Source organism: Mus musculus, chromosome 7 (genome assembly GCF_000001635.26).
Source record: "Mus musculus strain C57BL/6J chromosome 7, GRCm38.p6 C57BL/6J".
Taxonomy (NCBI): Eukaryota; Metazoa; Chordata; class Mammalia; order Rodentia; family Muridae; genus Mus; species Mus musculus.
The window spans coordinates 27,553,235-27,577,745 of record NC_000073.6 but is presented as its reverse complement, the minus strand read 5'-3'; the positions used below and the strand labels follow the sequence as shown (position 1 = coordinate 27,577,745).

General features: G+C 49.0%; 2 protein-coding genes across 10 annotated transcripts in view; both read right to left on the bottom strand.

Annotated features, from left to right (window-relative positions):
* 2310022A10Rik (RIKEN cDNA 2310022A10 gene) overlaps positions 1 to 24,503 on the bottom strand; it is a 28,857-nt gene extending 4,354 nt beyond the window's left edge. For 2 of the 5 annotated variants that reach the window (XR_391092.3, XM_017312231.2), the window contains exons 1-8: positions 24,393 to 24,503; positions 21,212 to 21,332; positions 17,143 to 17,194; positions 13,173 to 13,260; positions 12,972 to 13,086; positions 12,018 to 12,099; positions 5,998 to 6,182; positions 3,006 to 3,155 (exon numbers count right to left, since the gene is read on the bottom strand). Coding sequence is in view for 4 of the 5 variants with exons in the window: in XM_017312231.2 (XP_017167720.1) it covers positions 3,006 to 3,155; positions 5,998 to 6,182; positions 12,018 to 12,099; positions 12,972 to 13,086; positions 13,173 to 13,260; positions 17,143 to 17,194; positions 21,212 to 21,256 (717 nt within the window). In the remaining variant the exon portion in view is untranslated. Of the gene's footprint in view, positions 1 to 3,005; positions 3,156 to 5,997; positions 6,183 to 12,017; positions 12,100 to 12,971; positions 13,087 to 13,172; positions 13,261 to 17,142; positions 17,271 to 21,211; positions 21,333 to 24,392 lie in introns of those variants that run through there. The other 3 variants (NM_001374792.1, NM_175107.5, NM_001122767.1) reach the window with 3 other exon arrangements.
* On the bottom strand, positions 18,243 to 21,202 carry Gm45975 (predicted gene, 45975). 5 transcript variants are annotated; one of them, XM_017312416.2, is made up of 3 exons: positions 20,893 to 21,202; positions 20,209 to 20,856; positions 18,243 to 20,145 (listed from the first exon to the last, which is right to left on the bottom strand). In XM_017312416.2, the coding sequence occupies exons 1-3, from the start codon at positions 20,893 to 20,895 to the stop codon at positions 19,435 to 19,437; spliced, it is 1,362 nt and encodes a 453-aa protein (XP_017167905.1). In that variant the 5' UTR covers positions 20,896 to 21,202; the 3' UTR covers positions 18,243 to 19,434. The 5 variants fall into 5 exon arrangements, with proteins under 5 accessions (XP_017167905.1, XP_017167907.1, XP_017167906.1 ...); XM_017312418.2 differs by having other exon boundaries at positions 18,243 to 19,974; positions 20,218 to 21,202; XM_017312417.2 differs by having other exon boundaries at positions 18,244 to 19,974; positions 20,182 to 21,202.
* Positions 24,504 to 24,511: the final 8 nt, after the last annotated feature.

The following is a 24,511-nucleotide window of genomic DNA, read 5'->3' as shown; positions in this document are numbered from 1 at the left end:
CTAAAACAATGGGTCTCCCATAGCCTCCGCTAACTGTGAACTCACTATGTAACCGAGGCTAGATCTCGGCTGGGTGCTATCACAGCCAGCTTTTCAATAGATAGTTCTGAACCTGCACTTGCTCCTTTCACGCTTGCGACTCTGGGCATCTGGCAGGATGCAATGCACCGGGATGAGCCCTCTACTAAATAAAGCACACACTTCAGCCAGGTGGAAGTGGTGCACACTGTTGACCCTAGGCCTTGGGGGTCTGATCTACAGAGAGTCTAAGGGCTATAGCCAGGACTACACTGGGAAACCATGCCTCAACCAAAGGAAAAAGCCCTACATCACCAATGTAGTGTTCACTGAAAGATAAGCCCAAAATACTATGGAAACAATCACTAAAGAAGAATAAACTACCAGCCCAGGGGTGGTGGCACATGCCTTTTATCTCAGCACTTTGGAGGCAGAGGCAGGCAGATCTCTGTAAGTCAGTGGCCAGCCTGGTCTACAGCGTGAGTTCCAGGACAGCCTGCACTAGTGACCTTACTGACCCAGGCACAGCATGCTCTGGTTGTAGGACATAGAGAAAATCAAGCTGGAACTGGCTAGGGCAAACTTCCTCCCTGGTGGCTAGTTTCACAGTGTTGAAAGGCCCCCTGCAGGCCGCGGGGAGAAGTCATCAGTGTACCAGCTACCAGCAGTGAACCCGCAACACTAGAACAGCAACCTGCCAGGCCCGATGTGCTCACAGCTGTAACAGCAGCATGAAGGTTACACACTTAGCCAACAGCTCTCTGCTTAGAGTTGAGGCTGCGCCACAGGAGGAATACATGCCTGCTATGGAAATCCTGGTCAAATGTCTGCACCTTGGGAAGTCATAGGCCCTAACAGAAAATTTAATACTGCCATTTTGCTAAATAGGCATGGTATCAAACTATCTTCTAAATAATCATGTGTAGGGAGATGAGGGCTTTAAAGAGCACTTACTGTTCTTGCAGGTTCAGTCCCTAGCAACCAAATGCAGCTCACAGTCACTTGTGACTGCAGTTCCAGAGGATCTGTCACCCTTTTCTGACCACTGCAGGCTCTTACATGAATGGGGTACACATAAACTCATATGTATACATATAAATGTATATGAGATTTTATACACACACACACACACACACACACAGACACACACAGACAGACACACACACACACACACACACACACATATATTTATATCCATAGACTAGTGCTACTCTCAACTGGTCAGAGAAGTTTCTTCCACAGTGGGCAGCAGTCACCGAAAGACTCAACTGTGCTGACAGTCAGTGTGTTTTGAGTGCTCAGCCTTAAATCTATGTCAACCCTCCAAGGTTCGGAGGACACTGCAGAGGAGCAGCAGAAAGGACATAGGGGCTGAAGAAGTGCTGTGAAATGTTGCACTCAAGGTTACCCACACAGGACCTGCAGATCAAGCCAACAAGATCAGTCAGGATTCTGCCTGGCAGCTCCAACAGTGAGAGGGAAAAAAAAGACAGGACATGAATGAGATAGGGATATGTTGGTGTTATCTGGTAAGAATAAGGGGTTAGTTTAGGGAAGATCCAATGAAAATATAATGTATACAGTATGAAATCATCAAAGGATAGGGGCTAGAAAGATGGCTCAGCAGGTAAGAGTACTTAATGCTCTGGTACAGGACCCACGTTCGATGATTCCCAGCATACACGTTTGCTTACAACTTTACACAACTCCAGTTCCAGGTTCCCAACATCCTCCCCTAGCTTTCGAGACTGCTGCACGTTACACACATGAACTCACATATGTATACCTATAAAAAGTCACTTTTGGGGGGAGGGCATGGGGGACTTTTGGGTTAGCATTGGAAATGTAATTGAGGAAGATACGTAATAAAAAAAAAAAAAGAAAAAAAAGTAACTTTTAAAGGATGTATTAAAAAATAAAAGACTAAAAATGAAAGAAAAAGACATGACTGGAGGAAATCTTATAGTGATACCTAAAAGATAATGCTCATTGTGCCAAAAAAAAAAAAAAGGGACTGAGGCTATAGGTGGGTGGTCAACTATAGGTGGGTGGTCGAGTACCACCCTAGTATGCTCAAGGTCATACTGCCAGCACCTCAAAACAACTGGCCAGGCGATGGTGCCTTTAATCCTAATACTCAGGTGACAAAGGCAGCAGGATCTCGTAGTCCGAGGCCAGCCTGGTCTACAGAGTGAGCTCCAGGGCAGCCAGGGCTACACAGAGAAACCCTGTCTCGAAAAAAAACTAACAGATTACTCATAAATAAATATTGAAAGGAGGAAAAAGGAGCCTCTATGTGATGGTGTACATCTGTTTGCCTCGGGGAGTGGCACTATCAGGAGGTGTGCCCTGTTGGAGTAGGTGTGTCACTGTGGGTATGGGCTTTAAGGCCCTCATCCTAGCTGCCTGGTAGCCAGTCTCTCCTCGCAGCCTTCAGGAGGAGCAAACTCTCAGCTCCTCCTGCACCATGCCTGCCTGCATGCTGCCATGTTTCCACCTCGATGACAACGGACTGAACCTCTGAACCTGTAAGCCAGCTCCAATTAAATGTTGTCCTTGTAAGAGTTGCCTGAGTCATGATGTCTGTTCACAGCAGTAAAACCCTAAGATTCTCTAAGGACATATTCCCAGTGACCCACCAGGGTCCACAGACAACAGCATGGGTATGGCGCCCAGGAAAGGATGTGCACTATCGGGAAGTTGTAGCAGAACCAGCAGAATGTTCTGAAATATTACCACCATAAAACCGCTACCTCCACAGGCCTCATCGAGCTTGAGCTTGGCTTTGGCTCGCAGTGCCGGTATGCACTGTGGTCCTGCCCTTGGCCAGGTACGGTCACTTACTTTTAAGGGCAGCCATGACTGCCCTTTTGCCCCTGCCCTCCAAGGACAAAGAAGGACATGAGCCCAGCGTATAACCCATGAGCCCAGCGTATGATGGCAGAGCAGAGGTGAGCGCTCTCCCCCTGAGCCCACACAGCCTGTACCTTTTGCTGCCTGCTGCTGCTCCAGGATCTTCCGGGTGCGGGGCGTGGTCCCCTTGGGCATGTGGATGATGTACTTTCCCTCCATCTCAGCCGTGACCCGCCGCCGCTTGGTGGGAACAACCAGGCTTTCCTCCTCCCTGTGGGCCAGAGCTGGTAAGGAGACAGGGGGTCAGCTCCCTTAGGGATGGATATTCTGAGCTGGGGATGAGAGACACCTAGCTATGGTCAGGACAGTTTACCTCTGTTTCCGTCCTCAATTCTGAGAGAAAGTCTCACTATGTAGCCCAGGCTGGTCTCAACTCACAAACTTCCTGCTTCAGCCCCTCAAGGGCTGCTTATGCGCATGCACCACTGCCCAGCTGCAGCCCAGTTTCTCATTGCTCACTGGTGTGACTGGCTTTCATGTGCACAGCTGCCCCATCACCAGACTGAGTCACTGAGGACATTAGTCATCTGATGTGACTAAACCACAAGATGTGCTCGGGATTTGACAATAGTGATGACTTCCCAGGCTCTCTGAGGTATGCCACACCCTGCTTGAATGGCTAAAATGTGGAACCCATGGGGTGGGTGGATTCGAGTCCCATAGGCTGCCTTTGGAGCTGTGGATGCCTGCCCTTTTTGACTTTTTGTTTTGGGCACTCAGCTTTTAACCAGTAATCAAGGGCCATACTGGTTTGGCATGGCGCAGAATTAAATTATACTCTAAAATATTTGTCTTGGGGCTGGGGAGATGGCTCAGTGGTTACAGAGAACTTGCAGAGGATCTGGGTTCAATTCCCAGCACCCACATGGTAGCTCACAACCACCTGTAAGTCCTATCCCAAGGGATCAGATACCCTCTGTGGTCTCTGCTGGCACAAAGCATTCCCGTGATGCAGACATTAATGCAGATAAAATATTCACACTTTACACATAAAACATGTAAAAAAATTTTTAAAAAATGGCATGGCAGCAAAAGCTTTTACTCACAGAGCCATGGAGCCAACCCTAAATTATACTTCTTTTTTGTGTTCAAGACAGGGTCTCACTGTGTAGCCTGAGCTGGTTTGGACCTTGTAATTCTCCTGGCTCAGCGCCCCCACCCCCATTATTAGAATTAACATCATAATCTACCACACCTACTTTATATTTCAACTAAAGACTCCCCTTCAGAGTGTCAGAAGGTAGGCGCACCAGTCTCTCATCTCAGGGCACTGTCATCTCAGCTCTCTAGAAACTGGTTTAACTTTCTGTTTCTCTTTTTTGGTTTGCTGTACCCCTAGCTAGCCTGAAACTCTCTATATAAACTAAGCCAACCTTGAAGTCTGAATAATCCCCCTGCCTCTGCTTTCTGAATGTTGGACTTATAGTGTGTGCCACCCTGCCTACCTTTTTACATTTAATTTTTTTTCTTTTTTTTTTTTTGTTTTTGTTTTTTTGTTTTTTCAAGACAGGGTTTCTCTGTGTAGCCCTGGCTGTCCTGGAACTCATGTAGACCAGGCTGGCCTCAAACTTAGAAATTCACCTGCCGGGGGCAGTGAGATGGCTCAGCGGTTAAGAGCACCGACTGCTCTTCCAAAGGTCCTGAGTTCAAATCCCAGCAACCACATGGTGGCTCACAACCATCCATAACAAAAATCTGATGCCCTCTTCTGGAGTGTCTGAAGACAGCTACAGTGTACACACATTAAACAAACAAACAAACAAACAAACAAATAAATAAATAAATAAAATTAAAAAAAAAAAAAAAGAAAGAAAAAAAGAAATTCGCCTGCCTCTGCCTCTACCTCCCAAATGCTGGGATTAAAGGCGTGCGCCACCACTGCCTGGCTTTACATTTAAATATTTTTATGTTTATAAATTTTTGTGTTGGGGATTGAACCCAGGGCTTAGTGCATGCTAGGCAAGTACTCTAACCATTGAGGTACAGTCTAATCCCAGAGTCTTTTTCTCTTTACGAGACAAGTTCATGCTTGAAGCCCTAGCTAGGTACAAACTCACAGCAATCGTCTTGCCTAGCCTCCCAAGTACAGGTGTCATAGGTGCGAACCACTACACTCAGCAACTGATTTACCTTCTAGTTCAAGGTGCTTCCACAGCACACACCAGGCAAAGATAAGCAGAGGCGTTGGCAGCAGACAGCCTGTGATGGGACTACTGGGCAACCAGAACATGGAGTCCTCCCCACAGCCCTCGGCCTCAGTTTCCATAGTTGCCTTGAGAAACTAGGAATTGGGAATGGGTTGACTATAGTAGGGCAGGAAAGCTGAGTCCCACCCCAGCTTTAAGTCCTGGGCAGAAGATCATCAAAACCCTCAAGCAGAGGCCTGCTGCAGGCTCAAGACCACAAGCTCAGAGGAGCTGGACACAGCAGGCAAGAGGAAGTGATGAGGGCTGGGGCGTGGCTCAGTTGGTTGAGTTCTTGCCTAGCAAGCACAGGCACTGGGTTCAATAGCACTAGCACTACATAAACAGGGTGTGGTGGTCCACGCCTGTGACCTGAATGCGCATAAAGTAGGCAGGAGGAGGAGGAGTTCCAGACCACCCTTGGCTACATAACAATCTCAAGGAGAAGAGGGACAGTCACAGACAGGTCTCTAGTCCATCCCGGAGAGCTTCTCACTGTCTTGAAAACCAGGATATCGGCACTGCCCTTCTAGAAACAGTGCCATGGGGCTGGAGAATGCCTCAGTGCTTAAGATTAAGTACTGCTCTTGCAGGATTCAAGTTCAGTTCCCAGCACCCACATCAGACAGCTCACAAGCTCCAGCTCCAGGGGATCCCACTCTGGCCACCATGGACGCCGGTACACACACACACACACATACAGACACTTAACTGAGAAAAGAAAAATAAAACTTTCCAGTTCAATAAAACAGAGAAACAAATTGAAGCCCTGAGACTTGATCAAATTCAGAGATCAATGACTTTCTGATGGTCTCTGAAGCACCTCGCCACATTTAGAAGTAACACATACGCACACACGCACGCACTCACACCCTCTGCTCACCCATATTCCCCTGCAGCTCTGCCCAACACTTGCCCAAGTGCCCTCACCGGCAGCCTTGGCACTCTTCGCTGCCATCTTGTTGGACACAGTGACGGAGATCTTGGAGGTGCTGTTGTCTGACCGCCGTGTGGGGGTATGGGGTGGAGAGTCATGGTTCAGGCTGTTGGCAATCATTCGAGAAGCGGCTGTGGGAGGAAGGGAGGGAGTCCAGTTGTGCTGGGTGCCCTAGAGAGGGGTCTGGGAAATGGCAGTAAGGAAGATTCTGGAAGCATAGTCTACAAGTTCTCAACCCAACAGTGCCAGCCCAGGGTGGGGAAGGCAAGTAGGGGACTGAACGAAGGAGGACAGCTGCTGTAGCCCCGTGGCTGCTCTGTCCTCCTGCTGGGTATGCTCAGGAATCCAGAAGGCAGCTTTATCTTCCCAGGAACTAGTTTACCATGTCTCTCTGACCACCCAGACCACCAGGACCCTCAGCACGCTTTCTTCTACAGACCTTATGACTGCTTGACATGATTTTTTTTTTTTTTTTTTTTTTGGTTTTTCGAGACAGGGTTTCTCTGTGTAGCCCTGGCTGTCCTGGAACTCACTTTGTAGACCAGGCTGGCCTCGAACTCAGAAATCCACCTGCCTCTGCCTCCCAAGTGCTGGGATTAAAGGCGTGCGCCACCACGCCCAGCTGACATGATTCTTTTTAAAAAGACCTATCTCACTCTGGGCTGGGCTGGGCCTCACAACAGGCTAGCTAACTCACAGCAATCCTCCTGCTTCTGTCTCCAAAGTATTGAGATTATATACATGAGCCACCATGTTCAGCTTTGGTTTCATTTTCAGAGTTACTTGACATTGTAAGAGGCATTAGGCCAGGCATGATGGAACTCACCTTTAATCCAGGTACTCGGGAGGCAGAGGCAGATGGAACTCTGTAAATTCAGGGCTAAATTGGTCTACATGAGTTCTAGGCTAGTCAGGGCTATATTGATATAGTGAGACCTTGTCTAGCAAAGAAAGGAGGGAGGAAGAGAAGGAAAGACAGAAAGGAAGGAAGAGAGGGAGGGAGGGAGGGAGGGAGGGAGGGAGGGAGGGAGGGAGGGAAGGAGGGAAGGAAGGAAGGGAGGAAGGAAGGAAGGAAGGAAGGAAGGAAGGAAGGAAGGAAGGAAGAAAAAAGCATCCAAAGGGTATTAAAATGTTATCATTGGGCACTTGAAAGACTGGCAAAGCTCATCTATGCTATTGGCAACCCAGGTTGTGAGTACCCTGAGAGGAGACAATGAGTGGGAAAGGAGGAGGAGGGAACTCTGGAAAGATAGCCATGCTTGTCTCTGCTTTTGGATGCTGGCTCTCGGATAGCCTATACTGAATGCCATTCAGCAGAGCCATAAATGATTCAGTGTTGAGGCTAGGACACGGGCTAAGTATACACTCTAGAGCTTAGTTACACCCCCAGTCTGCAAAGCCATCATGATCAAACCCTTCTGTATATATGTGTTGTGGGCTTATTAGAGAAATGAAGCCCAATTTCTACACCCTCCCTTCAGCAACACCTTTAGGTGTGCCCTGCTGGCACTGGCTCTAAGTTCAGCCTTGTGACTTCACTTTGGCCAACGGCACAGGAGCCCAGACTCCAGAGGCCCTAGTGTTGGGACCTGCCCTCTACTGCTGTTTTTAGGAACCCTGTGACTCCCTGTCAGAACATGCCTATGCTAGCCTGCTGGATGACAGAAGGCACCAAGTCACCTGGTGACTTATCCCAGCTGGCATCAAGCCAGTAACCACATATGTAAATGAAGCCATCCTTCAACCAAGATGTCATGGACCCACAGAGACCTGCTGAGCTAGATTAGAGCACAAAGACCAGTTGATCCATCATAAAACTGTGAGAAGTAAATGTCTCTGATTGTTTATCTTTGTGTGTGTGCAAGCATGCATGTGCGTGTCTATTTACCTGTCTTAGTGTTTTGTAAACACTCCTTCCACACCTTCTGATTTGTTTAATAAAGAGCTGAATGACCTATAGCAAAGCAGGAGAGAGAGTAGGCAGGATTTCTTCGCAGAACCAGGAAGTCTGGGAAAGAGTCAGAGGTCGGAGATTCATCTGTGAGACAAGGAGACTCCCCAGCGAGACAGAGAATGATGCAGGCCAGGACTGAAGGACAGGTAGCTAACAGGCCATGTGGCAGAACTTATATTAATATAATCGGGGTTATTTTAAGTTATAAGAGCTAGTTGAAAACAAGTAAGCTAAGGCCTAAAGCTTTCATAATTAGTCAAGAGTCTCCATGTTGTTCTCCGAGAACTGGCAGACCTAGGAAGTCATGTTATAGAGCTCCGCCCGCCTCTGCCTCCCGAGTGCTGGGATTAAAGATGTACAGCTCCTTCTTAAGTTTTATTGTGTGGGAGGGGGCTCATGTGCCACGGGACACATGGAGATATCCGAGGACAAATTTCCCGAGTCAGTTCTTTCCTTTTAACTTCCATGGGTTCTAGACAACTCAGGTTACAAGGTTTCCATAGCAAGAACCTTTGCCCACTGGGCAATCTCATAAGGCCCCTTTTTTCTTCCCCCCCTTGTGAAACAGGATCTCATGTACTCCTGGTTGGTTTCAAACATTACTTTGAACTTTTTTTAAAAATAGATGTATTATTTTTATTTAGGGGTGTGTGTGTGCATATGTGTATAACCCACATGCATAGAGGTGCCTTTGGAGGCTCAAAGAGTGTGTCAGATCCCCTGGAACTGGAGTTACAGGCAGCTGTGAACTATTTGATATGGGTGCTAGGAATTCAACTCAGATCCTTTGAAAGAGCAGGAAGTGTTCTTACCACTGAGCCATCTCTCCAGTGCCCTACTTTGAACTTCTAATCCCCAGGCTACCTCTTTCTGAGTGCTGAGATTAGAGGTGGGAACCACAGTGCCAAGACTGTCTGGAGCTGGGGATGGAGCTCAAGGCCTCCAGTATACTAGGCAGGCACTCTACCAACTGAGTTCCATCCCAGCCCTGTCTGTTTTTAAACTAGTGTCTCATTCTGTGGCCCAGGCCTTTTTTTTTTTTTTTTTTTTAAGATTTATTTATTATTATATGTAAGTACACTCTAGCTGTCTTCAGACACACTAGAAGAGGGCATCAGATCTCATTACGGGTGGTTGTGAGCCACCATGTGGTTGCTGGGATTTGAACTTCGAACCTTCGGAAGAGCAGTCAGGTGCTCTTACCCACTGAGCCATCTCACCAGCCCCCGGCCCAGGCCTTTTAAGAGTCTGTGTGTGCAGACTCATCTTCTGACTACAATTCATCAACACCCTACATCAACACATGTGGTGCGGCTACAGCTCCTACCCATCACCCAACATCTGCTCCCAACTTATGTCAAAGAGATCCTGTGGCCTTATGGTGTCGGCTCCTGTAAGTTTCCTTCCATGGTTAACTTCCTGCTAGAAATGGAAAAACTGGACTCTTTTTTTGTTTTTGCTTGGTGACTGTGCAGCTTTAAATGATGCAAGCCCTGTGCTAAGGTGCTGGGTGGCACCGCACTCCACAGAAAGGCCAAGATGTGCTTCATGGAAAACTTGTAGGGCAGGGCTGGAGAGATGCCTCAGCGGTTAAGAGCACCGACTGTCTTTCCAGAGGTCCTGAGTTCAAATTCCAGCAACCACATGATAGCTCACAACCATCTGAAGAACTGATGCCCTCTTCTGGTGTGTCTGAAGACAGCTACAGTGTACTTATGTATAATAAGTAAATAAATCTTGAAAAAAAGAAAAACTTGTGTGGCTTACAAGCTTTGTTCTGGAACGAGTCACTGTGCTGCTGGCCACGAGCTCAGCCAATCACCCAACAGCACACAGTAAACTTGACGTCCTTACAAAGGACCTGTGGGGGCCACTGAGCTCGCTCAGTGAGGAGAGACACGAGCCTGGGGAAAGGTCCTGATCTCCATGTGGCACTTCGGTGGAAGTAGAGAGCTGACTTCTACACACTATCATTTAACCAATACCTGTGCCATGCACATGAGGACTCCCAGACATTCACACACAGAATACGTAAATGTAAATAAACATTTTCTAAAGTATGGTTAGTTTTTTGTCATCTTCACACAAGCCAGAGGCATCAAGGAAGCTGGAAAAACTGCCTCCGTCTGACTGGCCTGGAGACAAGTCTGTGGGGACATTTTCTTGCTTGATAGCTGAGGTAGGAGAGTCCACCAACTGTGGGCAGCCCCATTCCTGACAGGTGGTTATCCTGGGAGGGTCTCCATACCTGGTACAATGCTTATTAATCCCAGTACTCACCATGGCTACATAGTGAGGCCATATTTCAAGAAGGAAAAAAAAAAAAAAAAAAAAGAAAAGAGAAGATGGCTGGAGAGAGAGCCAAAGAGCAGCATTCCTCCATGGCCTCTGCCTCAAGGCCCTGGTCAGGCTGAATAAACGCTTTCTTCCCCAAGTTGCTTTTAGTCATGCTTTATCACTGCAGTAGAAAGCAAAGTAGGCCAGGCAGTGGCGGCGCCCATCCTTAATTCTAGCACTTAATCCCAGAGGGAGGCAGAGGCAGGCAGAGCTCTGAGTTTGAGGCCAGTCCAGCCAACAGAATGAATTCCGGAACACGTGGGGCTATACAGACAAACCCTGTCTCAAAAAAACCAAACCAAACCCTAGGACAGAGACAATATGCAGAAGTGTAGCTGCATGGAATGGCAGAGTGAAGGGCCAGCCGCAAGCAGCCTGTACAAACTCTGGGCTCCATCCCTAGCACCACCAAAAGAAATACATCAGGTGTGGTAATCCCAGCAACAAGATGCTAAGGTTGGAGGACAGTGACTTCAAGGCCAGCCTGGGTTATATACATATAAAACTTTGTCTTTAAAAGAAAGAAAAGCTAGCAAGATTTTGCTGAAAGGACCCAGATATAGCTGTCTCTTGTGAGACTATGCTGGGGCCTAGCAAACACAGAAGTGGATGCTCACAGTCAGCTATTGGATGGATCACAGGGCCCCCAATGGAGGAGCTAGAGAAAGTACCCAAGGAGCTAAAGGGATCTGCAACCCTATAGGTGGAGCAACATTATGAACTAACCAGTACCCCGGAGCTCTTGACTCTAGCTGCATATGTATCAAAAGATGGCCTAGTCGGCCATCACTGGAAAGAGAGGCCCATTGGACTTGCAAACTTTATATGCCCCAGTACAGGGGAACGCCAGGGCCAAATAGGGGGAGTGGGTGGGTAGGGGAGTGTGGGGGGGACTTTTGGGATAACATTGGAAATGTAGATGAGGAAAATACCTAATAAAAAATACTTTAAAAAAGAAAAGAAAAGAAAGAAAAGATAAGATAAGGAGGGGCTGGAGAGATGGCTCAATGGTTAAGAGCACTGGCTGCTCTTCTGAAGGTCCTGAGTTCAATTCTCAGCAACCACATGGTGGCTCACAACCATCTGTAATAGGATCTAATGCCCTCTTCTGTTGTATCAGAAGACAGCGACAATGTACTCACATATATAAAATAAATAAATCTTTAAAAAAAAAGAGAAAAGAAAAGAAAAGAAAAGAAAAGGAGAGGAGAGGAGAGGAGAGGAGAGGAGAGGAGAGGAGAGGAGAGGAGAGGAGAGGCTGGCGAGATTGCTCAGTGGTTAAGAGTGCCGTCTGCTCTTGTGAAGGTCCCGAGTTCAAATCCTAGCAACCACATGGTGGCTCACAACCATCCGTAACCAAATCTGACTCCCTCTTCTGGAGTATCTGAGGACAGCTATAGTGTACTTACATATAATAAATAAATAAATCTTAAAAAAAAAAAAGAAAAGAAAAGGAAAGGGAGAGGAAGAGGGAGAGAGGGAGAGAGAGATTATAAAACCTATTACTCTCATGAGTGAGAAAGAGCTCTATGAGCAGCCACTCCTCACTAGCTTATTCTGTCCCTTACAGGGGGCTTCAGTGGCTTTGCTTCCACCTCTGCAAACTACAAGGTGGGCTGGCCAGCTGTATTCCTTCAGCCACAGGACACAAAGACAATGAACAGATGGAACTCACCACTAGAAGCGCCTCGGCGAAGCTCACCCTGGAGCGGGCTGGGGTTGCAGGGCACTGACTCAGTGGCTGCTTTGCACATGTCCTGCAAAGGAGAGGTAGAGGGGTGAGCACAGAACAGAAGACCTTGAGAACTCTGTGTGTGTGTGTGTGTGTGCGCGCGCGCGCGCGCACGCACATTGTGAGCTTGCTGGGAACTGAACATGGGTCCTCTGCAGAGCTGCAAGCACTTAACGTCTGAGCCACGGCTCAACTTAGTACTATTCTGCTCTGGGCTAAAAGGAAGCACCCTAGGCTGGCTAGCCAGCTCAGCGGGTAAAGACACTTGACGTGGCTTAAGACCTGAGCTAAACCTTGGGACTCAGGTGGTTGAAAGAGAGAACCTACTTCCAAAGCTGTCTTCTGATCTCCACTTATATATGACCACACATCCTCCACACACACATCTATCCAATATAAATTTTAATTCTCAATCTGAAATTTAAAAAACAAAACAATGTTTTGTTCATCGACTCTCCAGCTGAGTTGTGCCTCTAACTTGATTGAGAAAGTCCTTTTTGCAGGGTCCTGGATGAGGAACAGTTCAAGGCCTGTCTCTAGAGCTTACTGTATGAGTTCAGGGCATAGGGGTTTGATTAAGAGAGTCTGCCTCACTGAGTACAGTGGCAGGGCAACTGAGGATCCTTCCCAGCATCAACCACGGCCTCCACGTGCGCGTGGTATTCCATCTGTGTGGATACCAGAAAGACTAACTCAAGTTTGCCTCATGCATAGGGAAGACAGAGAAAACAAGGCTCAGAGAAGTCAGACAAATGCCCAGTGTCATACAGCAAAGTGCCAAACCTGCCTCTGAACACTGCATCTTCCTTGGCTGCCGGGCCTCCTACTGGCCTGCCTCAGAGCAGCCCCCTGCAGCCCCACACTTTGCCCAGAAGTCAGAGGCACAGGAGCACCTACCTGGCGGTGTACCACCTTGGCATGCTTGAGGATGGCAATGATATCACCCACGACGGTCACACCCAGCTCGTTCATGATTTCTTTATTAAGATCTAGCAGCATGCTCTTCTGGATCCTGCAGGGCGGGATGGTGGTGAGGTCCCATGCAGCCAGCTCCCACCTCCCGCTGCCCAGTTTACCCTGTCCCATCAGCCTCCTCACCGATTATCCACAAACATCACAGCGTAATTAACAGCAGGTCCTGGGGGAATGCCGGCTTCCTTGAAGAACTGGATCCACTCGGAAGTGGCTGGGGTTAGACAAGACAGTCATTCATAGCAAACCGCAGCAGCAATGGCTTCCACAAATTAAAAGCCAGTGCGTGCCAGCCCTGCACTGTGAGCTCTCAACTCTCAATGGAGTAAGAATCCCTGACCACTGATGAGTCTGCAGACACTGAGTCCCCTGACTGGGACCCAAGAGGTTGGTTAACATGCCAGGGCACAATGCTCCCAAGTTCTCAGTCCTTTGACCTTGTTCTCTTATGGCTTCCTCCTGTCCTGAGGCCTTACCCCACATACCTGGACTAATAATCCCTGAGCACCTGGCAGTGGGAGCCCAGGTTCAGGAGCCGGCCCATCGGCCTTAACAGGGGACAGCCAGGTTCAGGAGCCGGCCCGTCGGCCTTAGCAGGGACAGCCAGGTTCAGGAGCCGGCCCGTCGGCCTTAGCAGGGGACAGCCAGGTTCAGGAGCCGGCCCATCGGCCTTAGCAGGGACAGCCAGGTTCAGGAGCCGGCCCACCGGCCTTAGCAGGGGACAGCCAGGTTCAGGAGCCGGCCCATCGGCCTTAGCAGGGGACAGCCAGGTTCAGGAGCCGGCCCACCGGCCTTAGCAGGGGACAGCCAGGTTCAGGAGCCGGCCCATCGGCCTTAGCAGGGGACAGCCAGGTTCAGGAGCCGGCCCATCGGCCTTAGCAGGGGACAGCCAGGTTCAGGAGCCGGCCCATCGGCCTTAGCAGGGGACAGCCAGGTTCAGGAGCCGGCCCATCGGCCTTAGCAGGGGACAGCCAGGTTCAGGAGCCGGCCCACCGGCCTTAGCAGGGGACAGCCAGGTTCAGGAGCCGGCCCATCGGCCTTAGCAGGGGACAGCCAGGTTCAGGAGCCGGCCCACCGGCCTTAGCAGGGGACAGCCAGGTTCAGGAGCCGGCCCGTCTGCCTTAGCAGGGGACAGCCAGGTTCAGGAGCCGGCCCGTCGGCCTTAGCAGGGACAGCCTCATGCAGAAGCACCCACTGTGCCATTTCCTGCCTTCAGGACTTTGGCAAGTCAATGCTCAGTGCCTCAGTTTCCTTATCTGTACATTTGTAGTACTATACCTCTACCAAGTACTTTCTGGGCACTCAGCACAGGCAGGTGCTAGCCTGTTCCTAGCACCTGGGATGCCTTAGACCCTCAGGGCAGAAATAAGAAATGTGCCCTCACCTGGCTGACGGTTCAATACTAAAACACCCATGTCCTCAGGTTGCTGGGCAGACTGAGTCCAGACAGCCTTTAATGGGAGTTTTTTGAGACAAGGTCTAGTAGAGCTTAGGCTGGCCTCACTATGTATCTGAAGGTGACCTTGAACTCCTAACTCTCCTGCCTCCTCTTCCCCAGTGCTGGAATTAACAGGTTGTGCTGCCACCATGCGCAGCTTATGTAGTGCTGGGGATGGAAGCTTGTGCAATTCCAGGCAAACTCTGCTAACCAAGCTCCAAGCTGCTTCCCTTGAATCTTTGTTTCTTTGCCTCCCCCTCCCCCTCCCCCTCTAAAAGACGGGTTGGTTTTTGTTTGTTTGTTTTAAGATTTTTTATTTATTGTATATGAGTACACTGTAGCTGTCTTCAGACACACCAGAAGAGAATATCAGATCCCATTACAGATGGTTGTGAGCCACCCTGTGGTTACTGGGATTTGAACTCAGGACCTCTGGAAGAGCAGTCAGTGCTCTTAAGCACTGAGCCATCTCTCCAGCCCTTTCTTCCTTTCTTAAAGAAAAGAAAGTGGAGTGGTAGTACACACCTTGGGAGGCAGAGGCAGATGGATCCCTGTGAGTTTGAGGCCAATCTGATCTACATATCAAGCTTGAAGCCAGCTAGGGCTACACAGAGAAACCCTTTCTCAAAAAAATACAGGGTCTCATGTATCCTCGGCTTGATTTGAACTCACCAGGGCCAAGAACAACCTTGAACTCCTGATCCTCCTGCCTTACTGTGCTGACTCTCTAGCGTGTTCTACCTACAAAGGCCCTACAGAGGCTGGTGTCCAAGGAGTTGCAAAATCTTTGCAGCAGGCGCACACCATCATGTCATGCATTATTGAGAAAAGGCAAGTGTGTGACCAGTGAAGCTGTCATAAACCAATGGCTGGTTATTAAGAAATACTTGGGCCGGGCGTGGTGGCGCACGCCTTTAATCCCAGCACTTGGGAGGCAGAGGCAGGCAGATTTCTGAGTTCGAGGCCAGCCTGGTCTACAGAGTGAGTTCCAGGACAGCCCAGCCAGGGCTACACAGAGAAACCCTGTCTCGAAAAACCAAAAAAAAGAAAAAAAGAAAAAGAAATACTTGGGCCGCCAGCCTTCAATCCCCACACTCAGAAGGCTGAAGCTGTGGGTTTGAGGCCAGGGTGGGATACATAGTGAAAGATCTGGACAACTACAGAGTGAAACAATGTTTCTAAAAGTAAACACAGCGTTGTAGTCCCTACTCAGAAATGTTACATAGTATAACAATGTATCTAAAAATCACAGCAGGAAAAATGAAGAGCATACACTGTGATGTGTTTCCCAGAATGAAGCAATATCCCTTTCTGTCTGTCTGTCTGTCTGTCTGTCTGTTTGCAGTGCTGAGGATGGCGCGTGCCTATCGAGGATTAGTTCCTCTACTCTAGCTCTGAGCCACCTCAGGCCCTTCATAAACCACACACTGACTGAACCCTACCCTAAGTCCCTCACAGCTGAGTCCTGGGCACATGTTCTACCACTCAGCTACAGAGATCTCAAGCCCTAAGCAATCCCTTGTCAGGGACATCCATAAACATGGGGAAACTAGCCAGCCCTAAAAAGACACTAGCTATGCTTAGCCCCACTCTCAACCATCATGCTACAGAAAGGCAGTTCATGCAACACAGTGGCATCTTACAGGACTTGTTTACATAAATTCAAAGCCCAGCCCTGCTAGATGCTTGTGTTTTAGTTCTTCTTAATTCCGTACAAATAAACATATTTTATGGATTTTCCTACACGTGCAATAAGTGTCAACACTTTCCTAAGCCACCGTGTGATTTCTGTGCACTTGACAATCCCAAAAGACAGGAGACGGGGTGTGGTGGCATACACCTACAGCCCCAGTACTCAGGCGTTTAAGGCAGGAATGTTGAAAGCAGCCTGGGTAACAAGCTACATCTCTCCCCACCCCCAAAACAGAAAGAAAGAGCAAGGCAGACTGCCAGGATGATGGGAGCCTGGGATCCCAGCACATGGAGGTAGAGGCAGGAAGGTACAGAGAGTTCAAGGTCATTGTTGGCTCTAAGGAGTTAGCCCGGGTTAGGCTGTGGCTGACCACAGGACAGAAGAGTGGAAGAACTACCTCCAGCTGTCTCTTGCCAGCACAGCTAGCATCTGTTAAGGACTGTGCCTAGGAGTCTCCATGTGGTGAGCTCCTCAATCCAGGCTGCAGGATTATCATCTCCATCTCACAGCCAGAAGAACCAAGGCTGGGGCTGGAGTAAGAGGGGTAAGTGGTTAAGAGCACTGGCTGCTCTTCTAGGACCAGGGTTTAATTCTCAGCACCTACATGGCAGCTCAAACTGTCTCTAACTCCAGTTCTAGAGGATCTGGCATCCACACAAAGACATAAATGCAGGCAAAACACCAATGCACATAAAAATAAATCTTTAAAAAAGAAAAACTGAAGTTCTAGCAGGCCAGGCAGGTTGTGCACCCATGGACCTTACCAAGTTCTCTAGGCCATACTCTAAGTTCGGGAGGCCCATCTCGGAAAAAGAATACACAGCCTTGCACAGGCTCCAGCCCCGCCCCCACCCCAGTAGAGTCCAGCTGTTCCTGTCTGTTACAAACCCTCCCCCTCTATCTCTCTAGACCCAAACCAACCCACCAGCAGAAGGGGCCCTGCCCTGTAGGGACACCAGACTCACCCATAGTCACTGAGACCATCGTCTTCCTGGCCTTGACCCTGCTTCCTGGAGCCTGGAAGAGAGAAGGGAGAGGGCCCATCAGTCACCCCAGAGAGCCTCAGGCTCCCGGGGCTGCCAGCCTGCCTGTTAGAGGAACATTCCTGAACTAGGGGGTCAGGACCCAAGAATAGCCCGAAGCAGCAGCTGGCAGGCCGTGGTGAGCCTGGGAAGGGCTGCCATCACAGCTAACACTCTGCCTGGTTAGAACTCAGAGATGGTGTCCTAGTTAGTGTTTCCATTACTGTAATTAAATGCCACGACCAGAAGCAACTTCTAGAGAAAAGGGAAGTCAGGGCAGGAACTCAAGGCAGAAACCTGGACACTGGAGCTGATGCGGAGGCCATGGAGGAGCGCTGCTTACTGGCTGGCTCAGCCTGCTTCCTTATAACAGCATGACCCAGGGGTAGCACCAACTAACATCAAACATCAATGAAGAAAATGACTACAAGCTAATTTTATGGAAGCCTTTTCTCAGTGCTTCCCAGATGACCCAGATGACCCTGGCTTGTGGCAAGTTGTAGCTGTTCTTTGCTACATTGTGGGTTCTTCTTTTTCCCACTCTATTTCCCCAGTTGCACCTGCTAGCACCACTTAGAAGAAAAACAAGGATAGAGGGGGGAGAGAGAAGAGATCCCTGAATCTAATTTCTTGCCTTTGTTTCTTCTTTGACCACAGCTACTAACAAACCACAAGCAACCTCCCTAAACAACCACCAACACTGACCTCGCCTCTTGGGACCCTCAAATTTATGTACCCTCTGAAAAGTTCCCAGAATTCCAAAAGTCATACAATCGCAGAAACTATCTGCTGCTGGCAAAACCATGCCTCTGCTAGAACACGAGGCACATCATAGTCAGACAGCGGAAGCAGCCCCAAACCCCACACTTGGGATTAAAATGAAAGCACAAGCTGGGCGGTGGTGGCGCACGCCTTTAATCCCAGCACTCGGGAGGCAGAGGCAGGTGGATTTCTGAGTTCGAGGCCAGCCTAGTCTGCAGAGTGAGTTCCAGGACAGCCAGAGCTATACAGAGAAACCCTGTCTTAGAAAACAACAACAACAACAAAAAATCTAAAATGAAAGCACAGTCTTATAATATTTCTGTGTTTTTTAGCGAAACCAAAATTTCATAATTCTCAAAAATGTTACTGCAGCAAGTTGTCATGAGAGTCCCAGCACAGATGGCAAATGTCCACGCTCCTGCTCCCCACACTCTGACAGGTCTGGTTGGAATAGCGGCCCCCCAAATCCCAGCATGTAGACCATTCATCACTTTAAGGCAACTTCCTACACGAGTCGGGCGCAGCAGCATACCCCGGCTGTCCCACCACATAGCAAGCTAAATTAGGAGGACAGCCCAGGCCACAAAGTGAGGCCCCCTGTCTTCATTTATTTGTTTCTATGCTTATAGCCCTAGCTGTCCTGGAACTTGGTGCATAGACCAAACTAGACTAGAATGCACAGGGATTGTCTCTGCCTCCCAAATGCTGGGATCAAAGGAGTACAGCACCCGACCCAGTGTGAGGCCCTTTCTCGACCATTAAGACAGAAACCAGGCATAGTAGTGTATGAAATCACAGCATTCAGAAGACTGAGGCAGGAGGTTTGCGAGTTTGAGGCCAGTCTGAGCTGTATAAGGCTTTGCATCAAACATAAAAGGTTTGATTGACATGGAGGTCAGTAACAGGATTTCTGTCAAACATGTGCAAGGCTGGGTCCTCAGTAAAACAAACAAACAAGCAAGCAAACCAGATTTTCTGAGAGCCTTCAATGTAGGCAATACTTAAGAATACCAAGGGGGACAAAACCATTGATCCTAGTTGGGGGCAGAGGAACTGGGGGACAAGGGCAACCTGGGAGCCCATTTTCAAAAGGCTGATCTGCAAAGACTGCGGTGTTAAGTAGAAACCCAGGGAAGGAAAAATGAGTGTGTGGCTCTTCAGAGAGTATTCCAGGAAAGGGGACACTGAGTCTAGTGCCCTAAGCCAGAAACTCCTCTGGTGTGTCTAAGAGACAGACTGGGAGGGGACGGGTAAGAGAGGTGGGGTACCAGACTCCAACAGGCTCCAAAGAAATAGAAAACCAATTTTCACTTAAATGAGCGATTGTTTAAAAGATGTTGAAGAACTGTGGAGGCCAGCCCAAGTCACATAATATGTTCAAGGCTAGCCTGGGCTACACAGCAAGACCCAGTCTCAAGCCGGCAGGTAGGGCTAGAGGTGTAATCTAGCTGGAAGAGTGCTCGCCTAGCATACTCAAAGCTCCGAGTTCCATCTCAGCACCATACACACCAGGTACACATCCCACAGTCTCAGCACCATACACACCAGGTACACATCCCACAGTCTCAGCACCATACACACCAGGTACACATCCCACAGTCTCAGCACCATACACACCAGGTACACATCCCACAGTCTCAGCACCATACACACCAGGTACACATCCCACAGTCTCAGCACCATACACACCAGGTACACATCCCACAGTCTCAGCACCATACTCACCAGGTACACATCCCACAGTCTCAGCATCATACACACCAGGTACACATCCCACAGTCTCAGCACCATACACACCAGGTACACATCCCACAGTCTCAGCATCATACACACCAGGTACACATCCCACAGTCTCAGCACCATACTCACCAGGTACACATCCCACAGTCTCAGCACCATACTCACCAGGTACACATCCCACAGTCTCAGCACCATACACACCAGGTACACATCCCACAGTCTCAGCACCATACACACCAGGTACACATCCCACAGTCTCAGCACCATACTCACCAGGTACACATCCCACAGTCTCAGCATCATACACACCAGGTACACATCCCACAGTCTCAGCACCATACACACCAGGTACACATCCCACAGTCTCAGCATCATACACACCAGGTACACATCCCACAGTCTCAGCACCATACTCACCAGGTACACATCCCACAGTCTCAGCACCAGGTACACATCCCACAGTCTCAGCACCATACACACCAGGTACACATCCCACAGTCTCAGCACCATACACACCAGGTACACATCCCACAGTCTCAGCACCATACTCACCAGGTACACATCCCACAGTCTCAGCATCATACACACCAGGTACACATCCCACAGTCTCAGCACCATACACACCAGGTACACATCCCACAGTCTCAGCATCATACACACCAGGTACACATCCCACAGTCTCAGCACCATACTCACCAGGTACACATCCCACAGTCTCAGCACCATACTCACCAGGTACACATCCCACAGTCTCAGCACCATACACACCAGGTACACATCCCACAGTCTCAGCACCATACACACCAGGTACACATCCCACAGTCTCAGCACCATACTCACCAGGTACACATCCCACAGTCTCAGCATCATACACACCAGGTACACATCCCACAGTCTCAGCACCATACACACCAGGTACACATCCCACAGTCTCAGCATCATACACACCAGGTACACATCCCACAGTCTCAGCACCATACTCACCAGGTACACATCCCACAGTCTCAGCACCATACACACCAGGTACACATCCCACAGTCTCAGCACCATACACACCAGGTACACATCCCACAGTCTCAGCACCATACTCACCAGGTACACATCCCACAGTCTCAGCACCATACACACCAGGTACACATCCCACAGTCTCAGCACCATACACACCAGGTACACATCCCACAGTCTCAGCACCATACTCACCAGGTACACATCCCACAGTCCCAGCACCTGGGAGACAGAGGCATCATGAGCAGAAAGAAGCTCAAGGCTGTCCTTAGCTAGACAGCAAGCTCTGAATCTAGCGCCAACAGACAATAGAGAGCTCTGAGACCGTCAGGACATGGCACAAATCAAGTACCAAGTAGCCGCCAGGCCAGAGCATCACAAAGATGCCTTGCAACAGCCTCGCAGGGAAGACCATTATTAGCTCCATTCCCATCAATTAAAAAGTCACACATGACTCACTCAGCAAGGAACAGGGACTTGTCAAGTGTCACATGTAGCAACTGACCTTTCTGAGATTGAAAAGCAAGTTCTCTCCGATTCTGAAGCCCATGGAGCAGGTGCTCACGAGTGTTCACTCTGTGCCAGGGACTGAGGTAAGCATACCTCAGTGGCTTCCCATGATGATCCTGGGAGGAAGGAAAATGAGCAAAAAGAGGAAATAAAGTCAGAGATAGAAAGAGAATGGTCAGCCTGGGAACACACAGCATGTAAGGCAGGGCCAGGACTTGAACTCAGGTTAGTCCAATGTGTGATGAATGGGGAGTGAGGCACTGCTGTGAAGTAGACATAACCAGTCTCTCCTTGGAAGGCCTCCGCTATACTAAACCAGAAGTCTAGGGCCTTGAAGTCACCACTGCTAAACTCAATTTCAGCTCCTAACGCCATGTTGGTTGGTTGGTTGGGTCCCATGGTGAAGCTAGATCTCCTGAATTAGTCAAGATGGCCATGAATTCACAATTTTCCTGTCTCCACCTCCCAGGTGCCAAGCTTCTTCTCCCTATGATTTAAAAAATCCGTTTCTGGGGGCCGGAGACATGACTCGGTGCTTAGGACATGGTTTGCGCCTGTAGAAGACCCAGTTTAGTTCCCAGCACTCTGGGAGCAAGGCACAACCACCTGTAACTCCATCTCCAACATGCCTGGGCTCCAAGTGCGTCAGGTATGTACATGGTGCAAAGTATGGACAGGCTGGTAAATACACACACACATAAAAGGAAAGAGACCATCTTAAAAGTTCATGTCCCCAGCTGGGGAGATGGCTCAGTCAGTACTGTGCATGAAGACCTGAGTTCAAATCCCCACCACCCACTTTTTATAAAGCCAAGCACTGGGGAAGTGAAGATTGGAGGATCCCTGGAGCTCATTAGCCATCCTGTGTGCCCAAATGGGTAAGCTCCGTGTTCAGTGAGAGACCCTGATTTAAAATATAAGGTAAAGAATAATTGAGTAAGACATCCAACTTTAGCATCTGCAGGCGGGTACCACATGCTCAGCCACACGGACATACACACAAACACAGAGGAGTGTTTTTAAAAGTCCATCTCTTGCACTGACTCTCGGAATAGAGGAAATTGACAAAATTAACATTTTTAAAAAGACAGCTCTCGGGCTGGTGAGGTGGCTCAGTGGTTAAGAGCACCAACTGTTCTTCCCAAGGTCCTGAGTTCAAGTCCCAGCAACCACATGGTGGCTCACAACCATCCGTAACAAGAGCTGACTCCTTCTGGAGCGTCTGAAGACAGCTACAGTGTACTTACATATAATAAATAAACAAATCTTAAAAAAAAAAAAAGACAGCTCTCAAAACTCAATTCTAGAAATACCATTTACAGAATCCACATGCTACGTCCTTCAAGGTCTTGAATCCAAAGCACCAACCATGCTTACAGCTTTAGAATCCCAGCATTCAGGAGGCGGTGTAATAGCACCATGAGCTTGAGGACAGTCAAGGCAAAAGCCTAAGGCCCTGTCTCAAAAAAGCCAAAGAAGGGGTGGAAAGGTGGAGAGGAAGGGGGGAGGGGAACTTAGACCCAACCCTGACCTCAGGCAGGTAGCTCTGCTTTCTGGGACTCCCCCTCTTGGAGCCATTTAAGGACGGTCCCACTACTGCTCATCATAGCAGCAGGTACCTGCAGTCTTGGCACTTGGGAAGTTGAGGCTTTTGAGTTCCAGGCCAGGTGTGCTCCGTGGACAGCCCTTACCTCAAAAAGCCGAGGGCTGGGAAACTGCTCAGTGGTGGGGCACTTGCCTAGCGTGTGCCTGGCCTGGGTTCCATTGCCAGGACTTTAAAGTAAATGATAGGACAACCTACTCAAAGGTGCCTGCCATCAAGTCAGACAACAGGAGTTCTGTCGCCTGAACCGGCATCCCACTCGGAGAAAGAGAACTGACTCCCAAAACTTTTCCTAATCTCCACAGAAATGCATGGGCAGGTACATCAATGGGGAAAAAAATTAAAAACAAGTACCTCTGCTTTTCTCCTGGGGGGGGGGGGGGCGGCAGGTGGGGAGGGGCAGAGAGATAAGTAGGCTAAGTAGGTAAAGGCCACCAGGCCAAGCTATCCTCTGGTTTTACATACAGTGTAATAAAACATGTCATTTAAAATTAAAAAATATATATATTAGAGGGGTTAAAACAGCAAACTCAAAGTTCCTACAACTACGTCTGACAGGTATTCATTAAATCTGAACTAAACTAGTGACAGACTGGGACAGTTGTAGACCTAATGTAAGTTGCATGCAGATGTGAGGTGGAAACCAAGTATATAAGACTATTTAGCCACCCTGGCATGATAGCAGAGGCTTTTAATCCCAGCACTGGGTAGAGGGGCAGAGGCAGGCAGTTTATCTGTGAGTTCAAAGCCAACCTGGTCTATGTAGTGAGTTCCACGACAGAAAGAGCTACAAACAGAGACCCAGCTTCAAAAATAATAAATAAGTAAATAAACAAACAAACACACAAACAAAACAACTTTTCAAGTATCTTTCATTTACTGCCCACAAATGAAGAGGAATGTTCTATTTCTATTGTATTTCAAGTTAAGGTTCCCTTCTCCTGGCTAGGATAACAATGCAAAATGCCCCCTTTTAAATTGAGGAACATGCATTAGTCATTATTTTAAATCGCTATTTCAGGACTCAGGAAAGAGGCAAACAATCTTCTTGACTGTTGTTTTGCTTCCTTTGGGCTTCCCTCCTCTATGTTGTTAGAACTCTCAGCTACAATCCCGATCCACCGAGCTGTTGGTATGCCAAAGACATTCATCAGGATCCACACGACGAACATAGGAGCCTGAGATTATCGGTTTTCACTAAACAGAGAAAACTTGGGCTCAGAAAGGTAATGACACAGGCCCAGTTCTTGCAAAGGGAAGCTGGGATTAGAACCCAAACCCGCTGGCCTGCTAGCTCGGGCAGCTCCCGCGCGGGTACCCATCATCAGTGCTAACGAGGATGGAAGAGTAACATGGAGAGCTCTGAGAGCAGAACGGGTGTGCACGACCTGACGTCCCATTACACGGGTTCTACGGTCAGCTTCTGGGCCCCCATTGTACAGAAGAGGAAACTGAGGCTCAGAAAGAGAAATCATTTATCTGATCGTACAGTATGGGCTGCGCGGGAAGTCCAGACCCCCGGCCACCCCGTATCTCCATCCCTAACCTCCTCCGTCCCAGTCCCGCACCTCACCTGGCACTCTGGGGCCCGCACCCCCACGAGGCGCCCGCCCGCCCTCCGGGTCGCGCCAACTGTCAGACACTCCTCCCTCGGCCTGGGCCGCCCGCCCCGGAAGTCCTGCCCTTGATACC

What these genes read in the sequence shown, in the direction of transcription:
- Gm45975 (XM_017312414.2), bottom strand. Translation starts at nt 20,895, where the DNA reads ATGGTGCTGAGACTGTGGGATGTGTACCTGGTGTGTATGGTGCTGAGA. An exon ending in ATGTGTACCTGGTGTGTATG is followed by an intron (nt 20,146 to 20,208) that starts GTGCTGAGACTG and finishes GATGTGTACCTG; the next exon opens with GTGCTGAGACTGTGGGATGT.